A 21448-nucleotide genomic window follows, 5' to 3' on the forward strand; every position below is an offset into this window, starting at 1 on the left:
TCACCATTTCATTAGTGAAATCTGAGGGAGGGAGGAAATGTTCACTGCACTACTAAAGTTGGGGACACCTGGGTGGCTCAGTCACTAAAGCATCTGCCTTTGGCTCAGGTCATGATCTCAGGGTCCTGGGATCCAGCTCTGTATTGGGCTCCCTGCCCAGAGGGGAGCCTGCTTCTCTCTTTTCCACTCTCCCTACTTGTGCTCTGTCAAATAAATAAATAAAATCTTTAAAAAAAAAATAAAGTACTAAAGTTGATGAGGTTATTGTAAAGTCAGTCAATTCAGCACACTGCTCGTTCCTATATAAAGTGATGGTATAATCCTTCCAGAAAGCAATTAAGCAATTTAAAGAGAGTCATAAAAATGTTGATTTTTTTTTGACAAAGCAATACTACTTCTAAGAATTTATCTGCAAAGTTTTTCTCAAAAGGAAACTATATTCATTATAACATTATTAAAACCATATCTACAGAGACTACAATTTATGAAAATATGTACCTATAAGAGGCGCCTGGTGGCTCAATCAGTTAAGTGTCTAACTCTTGATTTTAGCTCAGATCACAATCTCAGGGTTGTGAGATCAAGCCCTACGTCAGGCTCTGTACTGGGTGTGGAGCCTGCTTAAGATCCTCTCTCTCACTCTCTCTCTGCTCCTCCTCCATATATATATGTATATATATATATGCATATATATATATATATATACACACACACATACATATATATGTGTACATATGAGTAACAGCAAAATTGAAAATAACTGGTAATTTTTTTAAAATTTTATTTATTTGAGAGAGAGACTGAGAACACAAATGGAAAGGAGAAGGAGAGGGAGAAGCAGACTCCCCACTGAACAGGGAGCCTGATGTGGAGCAATTCCAGGACCCTGGGATCATAAACCAAACCGAAGGCAGACTCTTAATCTAAGCCACCGACTCAACCAACTGCCCCCAAACTAACTGATAATACTGAAGTGATGAAACTGGGTAATTATTTTATTTTACACTATTTTCTATAAGGCTATGGTAAGGCTTATAAGGCTATAAGGCTTGTATATTTAGTATACAAAAGGAAAAAAAACTACAGAAAAAGAACTTAAGGTTTTTATACCTAAGAATTAACTTAGTTGATAAGAAGCTTACTTATCTTACTTTAAAGTTAGCCTTTATAAAGAGTCTCATATGCAATCTCACTTATTTTAACAAAATAGTTATTAGCTATCTTTCAATATCACATAAAAGCAAGATCCATCGTATATAATGGTTAAGATAAACCGTTAATGGATCAGATAAATAAAAATCTCATGTTTCCCTTTAATAGTTATTCAAAATAAATTAATATCATTACTATAAAAAAAGCAATATGTTAAATTACAGCTTTGTTTTCAGAACGGTCAGATGAGGCATCCCCTCCCTAACTCTAATACAATACCACTTGAAAATTGCTGTCAGGACTAATCCAAAATTCTAAGTTATTTACCTAGAACCAGAATTAGACTTTAAATCTAGTTAGGAACCTCTAAGATGTTCACAGTTCTAACATTTTACAGTTAACAAAATATTGGAAAGACTTGGTTTTGAAACTTTCAGTAAATCACCAGTGTAGCTAAACCAGCTTCCTCACTGAAAAATGACATTGCACAGGTTAAAAGATCACCATGACCCTTTCCAGCTTCAAAATTCTATGATTATGAAATTATACATATATAGATAATATAAATGTACATATATACATATTTAAATATTTACACATATATATAACATCTGTATATTTCCATTAAAGAATGTGTACATAACTGAGTTATAACAATCACCTAAGTTTTCCTATTTCCTGGCTTTTCCTTCCTTTCTTGTTTTCATCTTTAGACAGTTAAGAATTTTCTTTACCCATAAATAAACATTTAAATAAGATGAGTTTTTATTATAATCTTCTTATCTGGTTAAAAAATACTAAAATGAGTGTGAAAGGATAAAAAAGTGTAAATTCACAAGAATTAAGAGACTAAAAGAGAAAACAACAGGAACAGTAGACAAGATATGTCAATAAATTTTCAGCAAATGAAAAACAGATGGAGGATCTAGAGCTAAGAAAGCTGAATATCACACAACTGCAGAGAATTACAACAAGAGAAAAGCCAATTCACCCAGCAAAAATCAGAAAGGCTCAGGAATTTGAGACACCAGATACCATAGCCAGCACAACAGGTCAAGACTAAAACACAGGAGTTGAAAATCTGTAAAAGAAGTAATCGCCCAGGCCCCTTCCCTGACCCAAACCAGACAAGTGATTACTCCTCCCCAAACCCAGCAGGAAAGGTGAGGGGTTTTTTTAGGAAAATAATGAAACAATAAGCAGAGGTCTAGGCACACAGTAAAAGAGGGCAGAAAGATGCTAAACTAAAAGTTAAAGGAAAGTGAAAGTCTTCAATCTAATGGGAAATACTGCAGCACTAATGTGCTTGGATCCAAGAATTCCGGAAACGGATTCTTTGCAAAAACTGAATAGTCAAAAAAGGTATACAAATATTTAAAGCTCCCCCGGGGGAAAAAAGGCCAGGCTCTTATCCAATCACCCTATCACCAAGCCCACCAGTTACCAAACCCAAACCTTAAACACAGTAAACTTTTCTCCGTAAACTTTTTAAACTTTTTAGCAATTATACAATGAAAGGTAACCAGTCACGTGATGAAAGCCTTTATCCTAAGAGACAGAAACCAAAACAGAAAGAATAAAAGCAACTTGTAGTAAACAAGAGACATCAAAAAAATTACTGTTAATATCCCCAGAAACACATGAGAAGATGATCCAGCAAACAAGAATAGGAGGAACACTCAAAGAACAGGAAAACTTTAAATATAAGCAAATGATAATTTGTAATAAAAAAATACAATAGGGTTAGAACATAAGGTCAAAGGACTCACAGAAAGGAGAGAGAAAAAGATAAAAAACAGGAGGTAAAAGAAGATCAATCTAGAAAATCCAATATCCAATCAATATGCATTTCATTAAAAAAGAATGCAAAAAGGAGATATAGAAAAACACCCAAAGAATTTCCAGAATTGAAGGATATCAACTGTTTTAAATCCCCAAAACAATGAATTAATAAAAGATTTACACCAGGGGCACCTGGGTGGCTTAGTCAGTTAAGTGGCCACTTTTGGTTTCAGCTCAGGGTCTCAAGATTCTGGGACTGAGGTCCCCTCCCCACCTCAAGCTCCATACTCAGAGGGGGGGGTGTTTGCTTGAGGATTCTTTCTCCCTCTGCCCTTCCCCCAGCTCATGTGCAAGCTCTCTCTCTAAAATAAGTAAATCTTTAAAAAAAAAAAAAAAGACATATACCACACATAGCTCAGAAAAATACAGACAACAGCCATATACAGATCCTAGAAACTTCTTAAAAGAAAAAATGGTATAAAGCAACACAAAAAACAAAAAAGACTTGCCTTCACATATCTAAGTGAAAATGACTTTCAACCTCTCTATATTCAACCCAATCACTGATCTAGTAAGAGATCAGAATAAAGACACTTTCAAATATGCAGTCTCAAAATTATACCTCGCATTCACCCTTTCTTAGGAAACTACCAGAGGATGTACTCCACCAAAAGTAGAGAGTAAACCAAAAAGATGATCCAGATCCAGAAAATCTAACACTAGAGATAGGTATAAAGTCTCAGGATGGTATTGGGCTTAGGTATAAGAGATACATCAGAGGGCGCCTGGGTGGCTCAGTGGGTTGGGCCGCTGCGTTCGGCTCAGGTCATGATCTCGAGATCCTGGGATTGAGTCTCGCATCGGGCTCTCTGCTCGGCAGGGAGCCTGCTTCCCTCTCTCTCTCTCTGCCTACTGTGATCTCGCTCTGTCAAATAAATAAATAAAATCTTTAAAAAAAAAAAATTTAAAAAGAGATACATCAGAGAACAAGAAACAAAAATCCTTGCCCTCTAGCTTATGCTTGAAATGGAACAGCAATTCTCAAAATGGGGTCTGTAGGTCCCTGAGGGTCCTTAAAAACCTTTCAGAGGATCCAAGAGGTCTAAACTATTTTCACTATAATACTGAAACATGAGGGGTGCCTGGGTGGCTCAGTGGGTTAAAGCCTCTGCCTTCGGCTCAGGTCATGATCTCAGGGTCCTGGGATAGAGCCGCGCATCGGGCTCTCTGCTCAGCAGGGAGCCTGCTTCCCCCCCTCCTCTCTCTCTACCTGCCTCTCTGCCTACTTGTGATCTCTATCTGTCAAATAAATAAATAAAATCTTAAAAAAAAAATACTGAAACATGATTTATCTTTTTCACTGGGTTGACTTCTGATGTAAATAAAACTAAAAATAGGCAAAACTGCTGGTGCCTTAACAGGAATCAAGGAAATGGCACCAAACTGTACTGTATGACCACTGTAGTGGACATTATATTCTTCACTGCAACACACAGTTTAAAAGAAATTTTTTTAAGACAGTTTCACTTAAGAATGTCCTAGACAGAAGAGTAAAAATCATTAACTTCATAAATTTTAAACCTTGAACACACATCTTTTTAATATTCTGTATGATGAAATGGGAACTACACTTACCCACTGCTGCATATTAAAGAATAATGGTTATTTTGAGAAAAAGTGTTAATACAAACAAATTTCAAATTGAACAAGCTTTTATCATGACACTATCTCTAAAGAACTAACTATGACTATTCAGACTTGGGTATTAGGCAGACATTTGCCCAAAAACCAATGAAGAGACTTTTTCATTTCAAGGAAAGCTGACATTATTTGTTACCCATGATAAAATCTGAGCTCTTAAGCAAAAATTAGAACTTAGGATAACTTGTATCCACCACCACAAGAGTGACAGCTTCCCACTCAGTACTTGACAATTTCTGTGTTGAGATCGGTGGTGATATTCAAAAATGTGAATTTTTTAAATTACATAATAAAGACTCAAAATTCAGAAGGTATGCGTAACTCAGTGAACCACTATTCTCCCATAGGCCAAGTCAGGATCTCACAGAATCATGCCTAGGTAAAAAAAAATCCACTCACAGTATAAGACAAACCCATAGATTTTAATGTGATAGACTACAAAGTCATTGACATGTTTTCAAAAACCAGACTGCAACTAACCTTTAAGAAACTACTACTTGTCAAGTTTTAGTGTAGTATGAAAGAAGTAATTATCGGCAAAGGCTATTAAAATACTTTTTTCCAATACCATATCTTTGTGAACCCAGATTTTCTTTATATATTTCAATCAAAACAACTCATCACAACGGAACGCAGGAGCAGATATAAGAATCCAATTATCTTCTATTAAGCCAGACATTAGAGGGTTGCAAAAGTAGAAAATAATGTCACTTTTCTCACTAAGTGTGTTCTGGAAAATATAGTTACTTCATACAAATGTCTTATTTATGTTACCATGTAATGGGCTTATTATTATTTTTAAGTGGATTAATAAATATTCAAAATTTGCTTATGTAATTGCTAGTAAGGCAGTATTTACAGATATAGCCCATATAGATAAAAGTTCTTGGGAGTACACAATAATTTCTAAAAGTGTAAAGGAATCCTAAAACTAGAAAGTTTGAGAACCATTGCTCTAAGGTATCTACAGTTACTTCCATTCTCCATTCTTGTCCAGCTTATTAAGTACCCACATAAAAAAGGACACAGATTTAATTACATATCTTATTGCTGACTGGAAAAAAAATAGAGAATTGGAGGTAAGTATACATTTTCCTTTGTTTTAATTTCAAACAACATAATTCACCCATAATAGAAGAATGATTACATTTAACCCAGAAAAATTAACGGTAGATATAAAGCCTCTCCTTAAAGACACTAAATAAAAAGTTTAAAAACCATGTCACCAAACTATAAATACATTTTCAAGTAACATATTTACACTTCAGAAAAATTACTCTGAAGTATAATCAATCCTCAAGAGACTGCAGAAGCCCCAACACTTATTATAGTTAACTTCAAATATTTATTCAGAAAACTGAACAAGAGCAAATGAGAGATCCAAAAATTGTCTTCTCCATCAATGATGGGTACTGAATTCCTACTCACCACCCTAGACATCTCACTTCTGGATGTCCATAATATCATGGCATACAATTGAATATACTTGCTCATTCAAGTCAAGGTTGTCAATTTATATTACACACTCCTAGTAAGAAAGAACTCCTTATACTTAACTCCACTATATGATATAGTACATGAAAAGACACATTAATAACTCTTTCTGATAAGGGCAATAATGAACTGAGCAGAGATTTTTAGGAACCCCACAAGCTAACAATTTTTCAATATACCTGTAAACAGAAAACCCAACTATAGGAATGAACTCCTACAGCTCTTGGTTTTCTGTCCCCCTTCTGTCTTCTAGTACTTCCTGGTTACAGTCTCCTGATTGCAAACCTCCCCCAAATATTCCCACTACCAAATTGAAACCAGGAGAGGTAATGACTACAACAGGACATCTATTTACAAAAACATCTCACTGAAAAGTTCAAGTGACTTACTTAAGACATGAAGCCAAGATGTGATCATTCAAAAGAAAGCTCAAAGGTATACACAAGTAGTTCCTTTGTCTAGTTATTAATAAAGGTACATGAAACAGTTAGCCTTTTTCAGAAAACAGGTAGAGGGGAAAAAAGATTCCTAGAGAACATGACAGTTTATAATTATTTCTCTACTACTCATCCATTCGTATATCAAACTATATTTTTTAATCTTGGACAAATGGCTTAAAAAAAAAAAAGTCATGTCAATGGGAAATCCACCTCAAAAAGGTAAAGTAAAAATGGGGCTAATAGCATTTAGCATAGGAAGAAACCCACAAACAAGTACAAAGCCATGCAAACGCAGTAAAAGAACTGTGGTAAAATTCTAATTTAAGATAACACAGCAAATTTCAAAAAAGACAGAACTGTCAAAGACACACCTATCATAATTAAAAATTTGTAAACTAGTATCTCTTTTTTTAAAGAGCATTATCAGTCCTAAGAATTTCTCCCCAATGGTTTGAAAATGAAAGCAGAAAATTCATCTATACATTTACTGTAACAAAATCATTACAGAAGTTTTCCAACTCTTAACACAACTTTTTGCTAAGATTGGTGGAACTGGTAAGGCCAATTAATACATACCAGCTGCCTTTAATTTTTTTTTCTATTTCAAACATTTTTAGCTCTCTTATTGAAGACCGTAACAGTAGTAAAGTGTTACCACTTGGCAGGAATCTCCTTTGCTTGTAAAGAAAGTGAGTATTTATAGACTCTAAAGCTAGACAGGATACACAGTTCCCCACAAGGTCGCACCTGCCATACTCAAATCCTTAAACCTGAGAATTCTGCATATTCCCCTCACTTAGTGCTTTTATGTCTAGATGAGCGCTGGAATACTTTTTTGTAACAGAAAAAAATATTTGATTTATGTAAATACCTAGTACCTACTTAGTTGAAACTCAAATAGTTTGGTGCTAATTCTGAAAACGCAATTAACAAAAAATTTAGGCTTCCAGTGTACATTTAAATATGTATAACCTCTAAGATAGAAGTTATGCTAAGGCTGATCTAAAATCATGAGTCCGCAACATGTCTAAGTAGTGCATTATAACCTCTCACCAAAGTGAATAGAGATTAAGGGCAGCCATGTGCTCCTAAGGAAGCCCATAAAGGTGGTCATATGACCACAAGGCCAAAAATTCTGAGGTCAAGAAAATTGAAGGTTTAAAGCGAATATATTTATATGTGAAGGAAGTTAAGTCCACCTCACCCAGCACCATCTCTCTCTCAGCAAGAGTGGGAGCGCGGAAGGGGGACAGGGAGGGAAAGAGGTGGATCTCAAGTACCGACAGCAGAGTGAGTGGGGTGCAGTGCACCAGGTTGCAGCCTCCCTCTTGCTCCATCCTACTATAGCTAGTGACGAAGCACCAACACACTGCAAGATGAGCACAGAAACCCAAAAACAGTGATGGAGGACCAGGGACTGGGGGTGCAGATGGAGGTGTGGTCTAGGTATGAAGAGAATTTAGAGCTGGTTAACTCTTCCTCATCACCACCAGACTAAAGGCCTAGCTTGAGGCCTGCGACCGCACAGTACCCCAGAGGCACCCACCACCCAAACACCCCAACTTGGATTTCCAGGGTCAGAAAGCGCCAGGTACCGGGCGCATGCGTGCTGCGCCACTCCGCACGCCTCGCGGCCACCACCCACCACCCCCTCCACCCCCACTCCACGTCGCCTTCCCCGCGGACTGCGCCAGGCCCCGCGCCGCTTCTCGCCGGAGCAGGGCCTCGGAACCTTGCGCCCGCAGCCGCCGCCTCCCAGGTTCCGGATGCGGGCATCACCTGGGTCCTGGCCTCCGGCTTCACGCCTCCCGTTGACTTGCAAGCGCCACAGACCAAAAAACCTTCCTTCAAATCTGGGCGCCGCTGCCGTCCTCCGAACTTGGTTCAGTTTAAGCTCACCGCCTTCCTGGTTCCAGCGCCAGGCAGCCTCAGCCGAGCTTCCGAGTGCATCGATAGAGACTGCCAGGAGTTAGAGGAGTACCGAGGGAGTAGATTGTCACGCCGCCAATTTTTTGTTTGGTGTTGGTTTTGCGTTCTTGCTTATTTGATTTTGTTTGTTTGTTTGTTTCCCAAAAAGCAATAAAGGTGAAGACTGAAAAGTGTTATTGCCTTAGTAACCGTCGCTATCGTCTTAGATAATCAGTAAACAAATCTGCATCGTAGGAAGTTATGTTTAAGACACCACACGTAGCAAAATTAGTTATCTCACTCTGGGGGAGGAAGAAACTAGCCCAACGATAATAAATCATGGGAGTGTGTCTGTGTGGAGTCGTGTGTGATTAAACTCTAATGATTTATTTGCAAAAATGCATTAAAATCGGTGTTTCTTCTACCCTGAAGGTGAAGGCATTCACAGGTTGGGTGCAAATTAGTTTCCCACATTAAAGTTAACGGGTTGGTGGAGGAATGGAAGAAGGCTGCCTGAGGCAGGGAGCCGAGGTTTCTTCTGAAAGAGAAATTAAACGTATAGATTTTTTTGTTGTTGTTTAAACCAATAGAAATTACAGCGATTCAGCATTTTCTGTGACTCACACTACATTATTTAACTGTAAGAAACCTAAAGGAGGTGAATAAACCCTTGGCCTTGGTTTGGGTAGACTGGAAGAACCAACTCGTCAACTGATAGATATCCAGGCTAGAGTTTTCCGCTGACGGTTTGAGAGGGTGAAAATCACCTCCACAAATATATTGCTCATAAATGACTTTACCTTAAATAACCAGTTTTGAGGGACCGTTTTAAAACTTAACTACTACACTACACGTTTATTTTAAATAATTCAAGAGCTGGGGAGTGGGGGGAGCTTGGCGTCCTGAATTTCATTGGAACCTGTGTATCTGTCTGCAGGTTGTCAACTAAACTTTATTCAGTGTTGCTGTTGGTTTTTTTTTTTCTTTTTACCAAAACCACGTTTTGAAAAACCCTGTCTCAAGAAAAAATTTTTTATCTAATGAAACATCCTTAGAACTTCATGAGCATTTATTAGCATATGATTTTAAAACTTTGTTGATGTTGGTTTTTAACTAAACTTCCCTTGGGGCAGTGGAAATCTGTGGGAAGGCACTGCAGATTTCTCACATCCGCATCTGATATTAACACTACTATTCCTAAATGTATACAAAAAGCCGATATGCCAGGAAAATCTATGGGAAAAATCTATTTGGTGTGAGTTCCATGATGATTGTGTCTGAGACTTCCCTGATCACCTTTAAAGTGGTCATTTTTCCCTCAAGCTCAGTAGACAGAATTTTAAAAGTAGCTATTGAGTCTCCTGATCCCTTGCCAGACTTCTAATAGTGATTATGTTGGAGCTGTTTGTGAATACACATTTAACACCTCAGTTTTAGAGCTCTTTGAGCACCACATCTATTTAGCTGACCCCATTCCTGGTCATTCTGCTAAATAACCTGAAAGATGGATTTTCATAAAGGATTAAAGTTTTATGGTTATTCTCTGATAATATCAGAATTGAAGTGGTTACAAGTAGGAAACCAAGACTAAGTGTAAAATCATGTTTCTAAATTCATAACTTTGAAAAATGTGAGTATGTGAGTCTCTTTTGTAGTGTGATAAAATAGAAGCAAGCACTCATATAACTCATTAATACCTAAAAGCTATTGCTACTGGAAACAAAGATTTTAATTATTTCCGCTAAATACAGCACTAAATGTTTTAAGAAGAACAAAGGACAACTTCAGAATTCAAAAGAAAAAAAAGACAAAGTAACATTCCTAAAAAGTATGATTTTCATTTTCCTTAAATGCACTTAAATGTGAACATTTTAATCTGAAGAGTAGTATATATAGAATGACAAAGGTACATATAGCCTCTATTTTTATATATTCTAGAACCACTGATGATATAATTGTTTTCTCTTTTTACAAATGATTCAGATTGTTTTGATGATAGTTTTCAAATTATCTGTTCATGCCTCAATCGAAGGGCAGAAGTATACCTAACACATTTCTGTAACTGCTTTTATTTTTCCTGAGAGTATCAAATCCAAGAAAATGAACTACTTACATTTAACATCAGAAGAAAACCTGCATTAATATTCATACTACTTGAAAATGTCCCCCAAACCACACTTGGAGAGATATATTTGTTTGTAGGCTAGAGTAATTATCTTTCCTATGTAAATATTCTTGTGTGAGATATATACATGGCCACACCGTCACTGCAAGCTTTGCCCTACACAGGACAAATGACTCAGTAATATAGATGTTCCTTCCATATAACAAACTATTTCGATGAAAATAGTCCAGGAATAGAATTTTAAATTGTGGCTTTGACAGGGAGAGAGAGAGACCTTTCTCCCGGTGACTCTCTTTTTGAATAGTCCATGATTTAAAAAAAAAAAAATTAGATGGGGCATAAACTTAACATGAATTTTTTTTCAAACTCAAAGAGGGATAATAATTCACTTTTCAAGATTAGGAAATCAACTAGAATGTTTCTGAGGATGCTAAAGAATACCTCCTGTAGTTAATTTTGGGAGGGGTCCGGGTTCAGGGAGTTGTAAGGGAAAAGGGATCAGGATCCTGAGACCTCAAAGAGGGAACGAAGTCAAACTGTCCTTGACCAGGCGCTAAAGAAACACTTTAAAATGGAATCTGTCAGGGAACAGCTGCTCGGGAAATGTGTTAAATAAACTGGCCCATACGAGTTGGGTTTGTCTGTAGAGGTGTCGGCCTGGGCTCCAGTGCACGAGTAGTGGGGTGAATCACAAACTCCCCTGGGCGGGGAGCTTAGTGAAGACCCAAGCTCAGCTCTGGCCGCGAGCCGGGAAGCCCCTTAAGGAGCCGCGCGGGTCTGGAAAGCTGTAAAGGACCCTGACTCTGAGCAGGTTTGTGAACCCAGGTTGCCGAGCTGTGTGGGTTGATGTGCAGGATGTAGGTTTGGGACACAGGGCCAGGATACGGAACTGGGGTGCGGGGCACCTAATGCAGGTCAAGGAAGCCTGGCAGCAAGGCGGGGAGGAGCAGTTGCGCGGCACCCTGACGCGGTGCGAGGTTGTGGGGTCGAATGCCCAGTCCGGATACCCGACTGACTCCGGCAGCCGCGCACTTGTCAGTTTCCTCTTGGCCACGCCCCGGCGGAGTAGGTCCAGCTCCCCAGTGTTTAACTGAATCGTGACACCAACGCAAAATCCACGCCTAATTAAATTAATTAGGGATTCTCGTCAATCCTGGATTAATGGCCAAGAGCACAGGCGGCCGAGGCTATCTGAAAACCGGGACGGCCTGGGACCGGCTTCCTTTTCCCGCCCCCTCCCGTCCCCTTCTCTGCCCTCCCACTCCTGCTCCAGCCTGCCTGGACTCCAGCCTCAATCAATCTCAATCTCTCTCTCTCTTTCTCTCTCTCTCCACCCCCCCTCTTTCTCTCTCTCTCTCTCTCTTCCTCCCTCCAACCCCCCCCCCCCCCAGGTAGTGGTGCGGGTGCTTCCCCAGGAAGGGGCTCCCTCCGAGTTGCGAAGGGGAGGTAATTTACTCAGAACAAGGGGCCGCCTTTGCGAAGTATAAATAGTGAGACTTCAAGCGCAGCATCGCTATCAGATCTGAACTCTCCGCAGGAAGAATTGTCAAAGATCTTAACATTGAACAAGCGCGCTCCGGCAGGGAAGCATCAGTTCCCATTTCCCTCCTGCGGCCCCCGCCCCTTCCCTTCCCTCCTCCTCCTCCTCCTCCTCCTCCTCCTCCTCCTCCTCCTCCTCCTCCTCCTTCTTTTCTTCCTCCTCCTTCTCTTCTTCCTCCTCCTCCTCTTCCTCCTCCTCTTCTTACTTCTTTTTCTCCTACTTCTCCTCCTCTTTCTTCTTTCTTCTCTTCTTTTTTTTCTTCTTCTTCTTCCTCCTCCTCCAGCTCCTCCCCCACCCCCTGCCCCATTGATGTGTTATTATTGGGGGGGTTGGAGCAGTAAAAAAAGAAGAAGGAAAAAAAGAGCGGGGCTCGGCTGGGAGAGGTTGAGCGCGGGGCTGACCGGCTTCGGCGGCGATGGAAGAACTTACGGCGTTCGTCTCTAAGTCTTTTGACCAGAAAGTGAAGGAGAAGAAGGAGGCGATCACGTACCGAGAAGTGCTGGAGAGCGGGCCGCTGCGCGGGACCAAGGAGCCGACGGGCTGCGCCGAGCCGGGCCGAGACGACCGCAGCAGCCCGGCAGTCCGGGCGGCCGGCGGAGGCGGCGGCGGAGGAGGAGGCGGAGGCGGAGGCGGAGGAGGCGGAGGAGGTGCAGGAGGAGGAGGAGCAGGCGGAGGAGCTGGAGGAGGGCGCTCTCCCGTCCGGGAGCTGGACATGGGCGCCGCTGAGAGAAGCAGAGAGCCTGGCAGCCCGCGGCTCACCGAGGGTAACGGCCTAAAACCCCAGCCGCGATTCCCCTTCCCGCCTTCCTGACTCCTCTCAGGCAAAAGAGGACTCCGAGGCCCAGCGGGGAGAGGGGCGGGACGCGGAGAGGGCCCTTGGACCCCAGCTTTGGAAGCTAGAGTGATGATGGAAGGGTGGGAGTCCGGTGGTGTGCACGGTCGTGGGTGGGGTCCGAGTGTTTGTGAAGACGGGGGGCGTGGGTTTGCGCGCGCCCTTTCCAGATGCTCCGGCTTTGCCGGTTCCACTGTAGCGCGTTTCACCAGCCGGAGGATGGGCCGGCAGCCCAGACGGCCAGCGGGCGGATGGGGAAGTTCGCTGGGCCCGGCTGCGGCGGGGGTGCTGACAGCAGCTGGGCCAGGCGGCGGGATTATGGTTATCATCTAGCGCCGAGTTTGCGGGAGCCCCTTTCCTAGGCCTGAGAAAGAAAGAAAAAGACAGGAAGGAGAGAGAGGGGAGAGAGAGATTTCACTCTTGGGTCGCCCCAGGGTTTCCGGCCGCGGCTAAGATGCACTCAAGTCCACGAAGATCCTGGCTTCTCGGATCTTGGAGGTCAAAACTTCTTATTCTCTTTGAGCTATTAAGATCGAACAGGGCCAAGGCAGTCTAGACTGTTCTCTCGGGAGACACGTTAAGCTCCCTTTTTTGGTGGGTTTTTCCATATTTACACAATTCCATTGCTGTTTCGAATCCTTTAGTACTCTGGTTTTTTGGGAGGGGGGGTGTGAGGAATCCTTTGGTGCCAGCAAAGTGTTAGGAAATGGCTTTATCTAGATGGTGGAGCGTCCTGTACCAATTCAAAAGAGTTCAACAATAAAATTAATTTGGCACTTGGTGCCTGCAGTAACTGGTGTGCTGCCATATTTTTCCAATTAGGAAAATATGTGACATGCGTAGAATCACATATTTAAGCAAGCAATTAAGTTGTTTATAACACGGTCTGTTCCTGTTTAGGCCAATAAATGAAATTTGGGGGCAAAATAGAGATTATATTAAGTCTATTAATCAAGTGGAAATGTGGACATCTTTCTCTTTGAAGCTCCAAAAGTTTGAAAGGCATCCACTGTGAATGACATGAAATAGACAAAGCCTTCTCAACCCTTAAGTAGAATCTGAAGGGTGTGCTTTCATATTTAAATTTCATTACAATATCAGTGGAAATATTTTATTAACTTGGCTCCGAATGTTAGCTGTAATGTTATCCGCTTCCTCTCCCGTGGAAGGACGAATGTCCATAAAACGAACTCTGAGTACAAGAAATGCAGGCAACACTTAAGATCATGATAGCTAGACTGCTAGACTGGGCTGGGATCTAGAGACTTTTCTTCTCCCAGACCAGGCAGCAGGCCCTCCTAAATTTGGAAAATGGTGGCACAGCTGACAGGCGGCCAGTGCAGCCTCCCAGGCGTGAGTCCGCTGCTCCAGGCCCAGGGTACACCAGCCCACCGCATCGCGCGGTTAGGGTCTGAACCCGGGCAAACACAGTCCTGGAATTGTGGATTTCCAAGCTCAGGACAAGTATTAATTTCTCTGCAGGCTGGTTCTTCCGGAAATGATTTTTAACACCCATGCTGATCGGGATCCTGGGCTAGGAAGAACTGCAAATAGCCTCGACTATCCAAACTCAGCTTTGACACCTTATAAAAAACCCAAGGCTCCGACTCAGGCGCAGAGGATGAAGGATCCAAAGGGCAGCTTATGTTGATACGGGCTCCCCTGATCACTGCCCTTTGGCCTAAATATATATCCCTCGGGTGACTCTGTATGCTCACACTCTCAGAGCTCCTGTTTTTTAAGGGAGAAGGAAGGACAGTAAAGTAGCAACGGATGTGTGCAAACCCAGAGCAGAAAAAAAATGCATATTTTATTAAACAACGGAGCTGCTAGATGAATGAAAAGGCTTTGCGCAACCAATAGAAACCAAGGATCACGAATGTTCTGCTTGAACCTGTTGATCTCTGTGGGTTTAAGCATTTAGGGTCGAGTCTGCCTTTCCAGTGGGGCGGGAGAAGGAGAAAACTGAGGCAGCGGTCTGTTTCGCGCGCCTCGCGAAGCTAGTTATCTCCGCTCTCGCCTTTTGGCCTGGCGTGAGCCGCAAGCCCTTCAGGCAGCCAACATGGCGTGGGTGCCTCTGCTCAGGCACCCAGTGTCCGGCATGCGGGGTAGGGACTGCTTGGCCGCCCGTGGTCCTCCGCAGGGTTAGGCTTGAGCGCTGGGTCAGCACCGAAAGCCCGGAGATGCGGCTCCCAGTCCCACTCAGCACCCGGGTCTTGTTCCGCCGCTGCGACCCTTGGGCCCAATTGTTCCCAAATTAGAGCAGCAAGTTTAGAGAAACAGAGAGCCAGCGACGGTCGGAGCAGGCCTGAGAATAGCCCAGCATCCTGGGAGTAGCCGGTGAGAAGCCGGTGCTTGGCCTCGCCGCGCCCTTCTGCCCCGACCGGATTCTGTGTCTGGCCGGGCGCGGCGCTCTTGATTCCGTGCCTGCGAGGGAGAGGGTGAGTGCGAGAGAGGTTGAGTGGAATGGATTTGGTGTTCGCGGGGGAGGGCTGGGGATGGTGGAGCGGACAGTGAGGAGGTGAGTTGAGGCTACAGTTGCGAAGGGGTGAGTGGGTGAATAGCTGGGGGCAGGCGGTCGCCCAGAGTTGATCTTCTCGCGTCTCCAGAATCCTCTTCCTCAGGACAGGGTGAGGGACTAGACAGGAACTCCGGGAGGGGGCAGGATCCTCCATCATTTTGTAGACAAATCTAGTAGCAGGATTTGCTGTGTTGTTTTTGTACGTACGTACGTGTGTGTGTGTGTGTGTGTGTGTGTGTGTGTTGTGCGCACATGGACATATGCGTGGCTTATTTGTGGTGCCCCTCCAGTGTCCCCAGAGCTGAAGGATCGCAAGGAGGATGCAAAAGGGATGGAAGACGAAGGCCAGACCAAAATCAAGCAGAGGCGAAGTCGGACCAATTTCACTCTGGAACAACTCAACGAACTGGAGAGGCTTTTCGATGAGACCCACTACCCAGACGCTTTCATGCGGGAGGAACTGAGCCAAAGGCTGGGACTGTCCGAAGCCCGAGTGCAGGTATCCAGCTGTGAGGAGGTCAAGGCAGGGCACCGGGAGTGGAGGAGGGGCACGCGTGGGGTTAGAGAGGCCGCTTGGGAGACACACACGGAGGGCGCAGGTTCAAGAATCTGGAGTGAGGTGAGAAGGGATGGGATATCTTTACTAGTGGTCTTATTTTCCAAAGTAAATCTTAGTCTTGTAGACTACCCCCCACCCCATCCCAACATATGTTCCCAGCAGAAGAAAGCTGTGCTGGGCTTGCTCCCAGAGTTTCTATAAACCACAACCACCCCCCGCCCTCCTCGCCTTACGATGCCTTTAATGTGGTTTAATCCTAATGGGCCTACTTTTATAAGCCTTAAAAAAAAAATCCCACAGAAAACGTTTTATCTTCTGGATGCCTTAAAAGTTACAACGAATATTTTGTTCGCCTGAGTTGGTTTTCCTTGAGGGCCTGCTCCGGGGTCTAGGGTTGCCAAGCGGATATGCCAATTAGGTTTATAGATGTACAGACTATAAAGAAAATTAGCAACTGTTAAGTGTGGAAATTTACAGTTTGCCGTTAGCAGTCGATCTCAAACTGTGTAAAACAGTGGAGACAGAAATGCATTTTGGTCACTCTTTGTTCCCTCACTTAACCAAGACAACAAACCTGAACCGACAGAACTTGATTTTAAAACAACTTACATATCTTAATATTGGCATTCCCAGAGTCCAACACCCAACAGGTGCCATATGTGATGAAGTTAGAATTGGAGCAGGTTTCTTGTTTTTTGTTTTTTCACTGGTTGTGGGGGTGGAAGTAATGGCAATAGGCTTTGGGGGCATTCAAGGTAGAAAATTATATACACACATGGATACATATCCTTCTGCTTTTATGGAGAAAACATTTAAGTGTTCAGACTGTATTTCCGCTCAAATAATAAAATAGAAGAAAATGATGGTCATTATTTGTTTGAACACATGGAGCAGTTTTAGGCCTGAACATCTGCAGCTGTTATAAAGTATCACTGTAACAGATACTCCCGGGGTCTCTGGGTGAAGAGACCACCATCTGCAGCAAACTATGCAATTCTTATGGGGCTTCCCGCATCTTGTAATAGGATCAGGACAAAAACAGAGCAGTCACGTTGAAGGGAAAAAGTAATAATAGGCTGCCTTGGTCATCACAGCCGTCAATAGAAGGCTCTGCTCTTCCTTTTTAAGCCTCTGCTGCTTTGCTGTATGTACTCAAATCTCTAGAGGCTCAGCAACCCCTTAAAGACATGATGATAATTATTACAGTTATGAGCATTAGTATCTCAGTTCCAACTCTTCTAGGGGAAAAAAGAGGCAAGAAGCCTCAGGCCATGTGAGTTACACAAAGGATGCCACCCTGGCATGAAATCTACCCTTCTATTACACTAAATGGCAGGGGAATTTTTGAAGATTTATATTGACTATGACACTTGCTTTCAAAAACAAGAAAAAGCTCTGAAGCAGTATTTTTCTTTTATAGTTTTTTTCAAACCTTAATTTGTGAATCAGTCAATATGCTGTATTATTGGAACATAATGCTGTATGATTGGAGTGTAAAAACAAGCTTTGTATGAATTTTTAAAAATCTGTCATACTGCCTCTGAAAGTTGGCAAGTGTATTTAAGAAGGTAATATGTGGGAGAAGACAGTATCCAGAGTGACTTGATTCATACCTTCCCCTTCTCACAGAATATTGTCTTTTTTTTTTCCCTCATAAGAAGTGAACTTTATTGCTGGTCTTCATTTTTTCATACTTTTATTTAAATTTTAGGGTTATTTTCTACTACCCTAAGCGTAAGCAGTGGATTTTTCCTGTAGAAGCGAATTAGATTATCATGATAATGACACAATTATTCTGCTACTGTGTTACACTCTACTGCACAGAGGAACAGAGAAATTCTAAACTTCTTTGTAGTGAGGCTTTTATGGCACTAATTACCTCTTCCCCCACTCTTATCCACCCCCCCCCAAACAGAGTCACTATTTGCTTTGGTGTTTGGTTTTTCTTGAAGATGAAGCTAATTAATATTACAGGCTATTAATGAGCACATTCTTCTCAGGTCTTACTGGGCAAACATCTAAACCCATTATCACTTTAGTATCAGGTATCAGGGAGAGTTTTAGGCCTTGGGGACTCTATAATGTAGAAAGATGAAACCAGGACTAATAGTAATTTATCAAGAAACAATTTATCTTGAAAAAGACTATGAAATTCTTTTTTGTCATTCATTTACCTTATTTGACTTTGGAAATTGAGAGTGTTTTTTATAATTCAAATATTGCTTGCTATATCTCTCAATCCTTGCCTAAAATACTAATTTTTTTTCAGTATACTCTGGTAATTAAAGAAATATGTTTGAGTTCATAAAATCTAGATTTTATTTTATTTTTCCAATTTGTAGGTTTGGTTTCAAAATCGAAGAGCAAAATGTAGAAAACAAGAAAATCAACTCCATAAAGGTATGCTTCTCAGAGAACATCTGATATTCTAAGTAAAAAGAGCACTGGGTAATATTGTTATACAAAGTCAGAAAGAAACTCAGAAAGATAATCATGTTCTCTATTTAAAATCTGCCTGAAAGCAGTTAATGAGAGTACTAAAGTACGGGAGTACATTTATTTTCATTATGGCAACTGTTTAGGAAGATAACAGTCCAATTCCAAAGGAGTTTGTTCTATTTTGGTATTGTTCGGAACTCTGGGAAACAATGCTGGAAATATTAAACTCACATTATTGTGTTTTATCCCCCCCCCCCTTTTTTACAGGTGTTCTCATAGGGGCTGCCAGCCAGTTTGAAGCTTGTAGAGTTGCACCCTATGTCAATGTAGGTGCTTTAAGGATGCCATTTCAGCAGGCAAGTATAGCCCAGTTTCAACCAGTTTTCAACTGTAAAAAGACCTGGATGTTTGCTTGAATTGTTGAATATACCCTCTCTGAGTCCTAGTGTTGGTGTCCTTGCAGTTGAAGAATAATTTTGAGATGATATAGTAAATCTACTCCCCTTTAAAAACCTATAAAATGTCAGGGGCCTACATGCCTAGTCCTTTCTGTTCTCATGGGAAACCTGCAGAGGCCTGAGGCCAGCAACTGGTCCTTTAAAAATGCACTAAAGATTGCACTTGGGGAGAGGAAGGAAAAGCCTTTTGATTAAGATTTTGTCAGATCCAATACAGAGGTTAGTCCTAAGGTGTTTTCTAAGGCAACTTTCTAAATATTTTTCTAGGTATTTCCTTTCCCTTAGTCACAATAAATGTCTCTGACAAAAGAAAAGTAAATAAATAAAAGTACTTCCAACTCAGACTTGATTTTTAAAAGCTGTCTCTGCAAACAAAGCTTCATCTCTAGTAGAGAGAGAAGCCTTGGTCTTCCTAGGGATGCCCTGCCTCTGCAATCCCTTTCTTAGGCATAAAGAAACCTTTAAGACTACATTTTAAAAGGACAGCCTGCAGCAATGATTTAATCCTGGGAAATCCCAGTGCTCTAAACGCCCCTGCTTTCCCAGCCTAAGGGCTCAATCCTTACCAACCTGCGCCTGACCTTCCCCTTCCTCAGCCGGGACCCCTGCTTGGTAGGGCTGTGAAGTCAAGAATTAGCTCTCAGTTGGCAACACCCTGGACTGGGGAGACATCTGGGTGTACCCATGTATTGATGGTTACTGTTAGGGAGATCTTAGCTCTCTTGACACTGCAGGATTCTAGCTTACATCCTGATGCTAGGCTTTTGAAGCAAGAGAGAATGATTGGAGAGAGAGTGGGGTCTTAAAAGGAGACCCTTACTACTCAGAAAGTGATCTGCAGGCCTGCAGCACCAGCACCACCTGGGAGATTGTTAGAAATGCAGAATCTCAGGTCCCAATGCAGACCTTCTGGAGTAGAATCTGCATTTTTAAGAAGATCTGCTTTATAACAAGGGTAACTGTTATAGCAGTAAAGGTTAGAAGTACTAACAATTGTGCCAGTTGTGATGAAGATGCAATATTTTCCCCGGGTGACAGGGAAAAGTTTTATAGTTTGCTTGCTATTACTTCAGTGCTTTAATGGATAAGAGCTGTATGATGGCATCAAGAGAGCCTTTCCAAATTACTTTGTAATTTTGAGGAGGGCGATGTTTTAACACAATAGCAGTGTTGCCCTCTGATGGGCCCAGCTCCCGAGGGGGCAGCCACATTCCTGCAGACAGGAGTCCCCCAGGGCCCAGGGAGGTAAGACGTGCTGAAGGAGCTGCAGAGACTCTGGCGCACCGGAGTATCCCCGCAGCGCCCCAGATTCAGTAACAAACTGAGAAGGTCAGCCAAACTCCCCTTTCCTGTCCCCAGCCCCAGCCTTCCCCCTCACCAAGCTGGACGCCGTTAATGCTCTGTTTCTATTCTGTTGTCACCCTAGGATAGTCATTGCAACGTGACGCCCTTGTCCTTTCAGGTTCAGGCGCAGCTGCAGCTGGACAGCGCCGTGGCGCACGCGCACCACCACCTGCACCCGCACCTGGCCGCGCACGCGCCCTATATGATGTTCCCGGCGCCGCCCTTCGGACTGCCGCTGGCCACCCTGGCGGCGGACTCAGCCTCCGCCGCCTCTGTGGTGGCTGCCGCCGCCGCAGCCAAAACCACAAGCAAGAACTCCAGCATCGCGGATCTCAGACTGAAAGCCAAAAAGCACGCTGCTGCCCTGGGTCTGTGACGCCAACGCCAGCGCCGAATTCGCGCCCCCAGCGCGGCGCGCACCCTGCAAACCCTCCGTGCCCCGCTGCTTTCCGTTTAACCCCTCCGGACCTCCGGAACCGACCCTTTTTCCGCCCCGCTGATCGCCCTTTGCCACCTTCCACATACGAGACTCGGAGGGCGAGACTCTGCGCCGGACCTTGAATCCCCCTAGGCGCACCAGCTCTCTGGCTCCTGACCATAAACTTACCCAAGGGCGTAGAATTTGGCTTCGTACGGGCAAGTTTTCGGGAAGTCTGGAGCGAGACTGAACAAGGGAGCGCTGGGACACGGGAGTGTGGCTCACGGCAAAGCTGCAACGATGGACTCTTGCGTAGAAATAAAAATCCAGTTAATAAAAAATGAGCAAAAAAAAAAAAAAAAAAAAAAAAAAAAAAGTAGAAAAGATAAACCAGAAAGAAAAAGGAGGAAGGGAACTAAACTTATTGCTATTTGACAGAAGTTGAAATCGGAGAAAGAACCAAGGAACAAAAACAAATTTTAAAAATTAAAGTATTTTATACATTTAAAAATATGGGAGAATAACCCGGACGAATCTCGAGAGAATGGGGTGTGGGGGGGGGGTACCAACTTAAAGTGTATGTTTTTTTTAATGGGCTAAAAACCGCAAAACAGAAGGAAGAGGTATACTTATTTAAATAATTAAGATTTTAAAAAGTGCGCAGCTGGGAAGTTCACAGGTTTTGAAACTGACCTTTTTCTGCGAAGTTCACTTTAATACAAGAAATTTGATAAG

At 42.6% G+C, this 21448-nt stretch overlaps 2 protein-coding genes across 3 annotated transcripts in view; one reads left to right on the top strand and one right to left on the bottom strand.

The window, feature by feature from the left end:
- Positions 1-12745, bottom strand: part of RSRC1 (arginine and serine rich coiled-coil 1) — a 414049-nt gene extending 401304 nt beyond the window's left edge. Inside the window, exon 1 of the mRNA XM_032343364.1 lies at positions 12633-12745. The gene's annotated coding sequence lies outside the window, so the exon portion shown is untranslated. The remainder of the gene's footprint in view (positions 1-12632) is intronic.
- Positions 12383-21089, top strand: SHOX2 (short stature homeobox 2). 2 transcript variants are annotated; one of them, XM_032343380.1, is made up of 5 exons: positions 12383-12906; positions 15786-15994; positions 18397-18454; positions 18761-18849; positions 20378-21089. In XM_032343380.1, exons 1-5 carry the CDS (start codon positions 12558-12560, stop codon positions 20669-20671), a joined length of 999 nt encoding a protein of 332 aa, XP_032199271.1. In that variant the 5' UTR covers positions 12383-12557; the 3' UTR covers positions 20672-21089. The 2 variants fall into 2 exon arrangements, with proteins under 2 accessions (XP_032199271.1, XP_032199281.1); XM_032343390.1 differs by having other exon boundaries at positions 12386-12906; positions 20414-21089.
- The last annotated feature ends 359 nt before the right edge of the window (positions 21090-21448 follow it).

The sequence above is a fragment of the Mustela erminea genome, chromosome 1 (genome assembly GCF_009829155.1).
Source record: "Mustela erminea isolate mMusErm1 chromosome 1, mMusErm1.Pri, whole genome shotgun sequence".
NCBI classification, from domain to species: domain Eukaryota; kingdom Metazoa; phylum Chordata; class Mammalia; order Carnivora; family Mustelidae; genus Mustela; species Mustela erminea.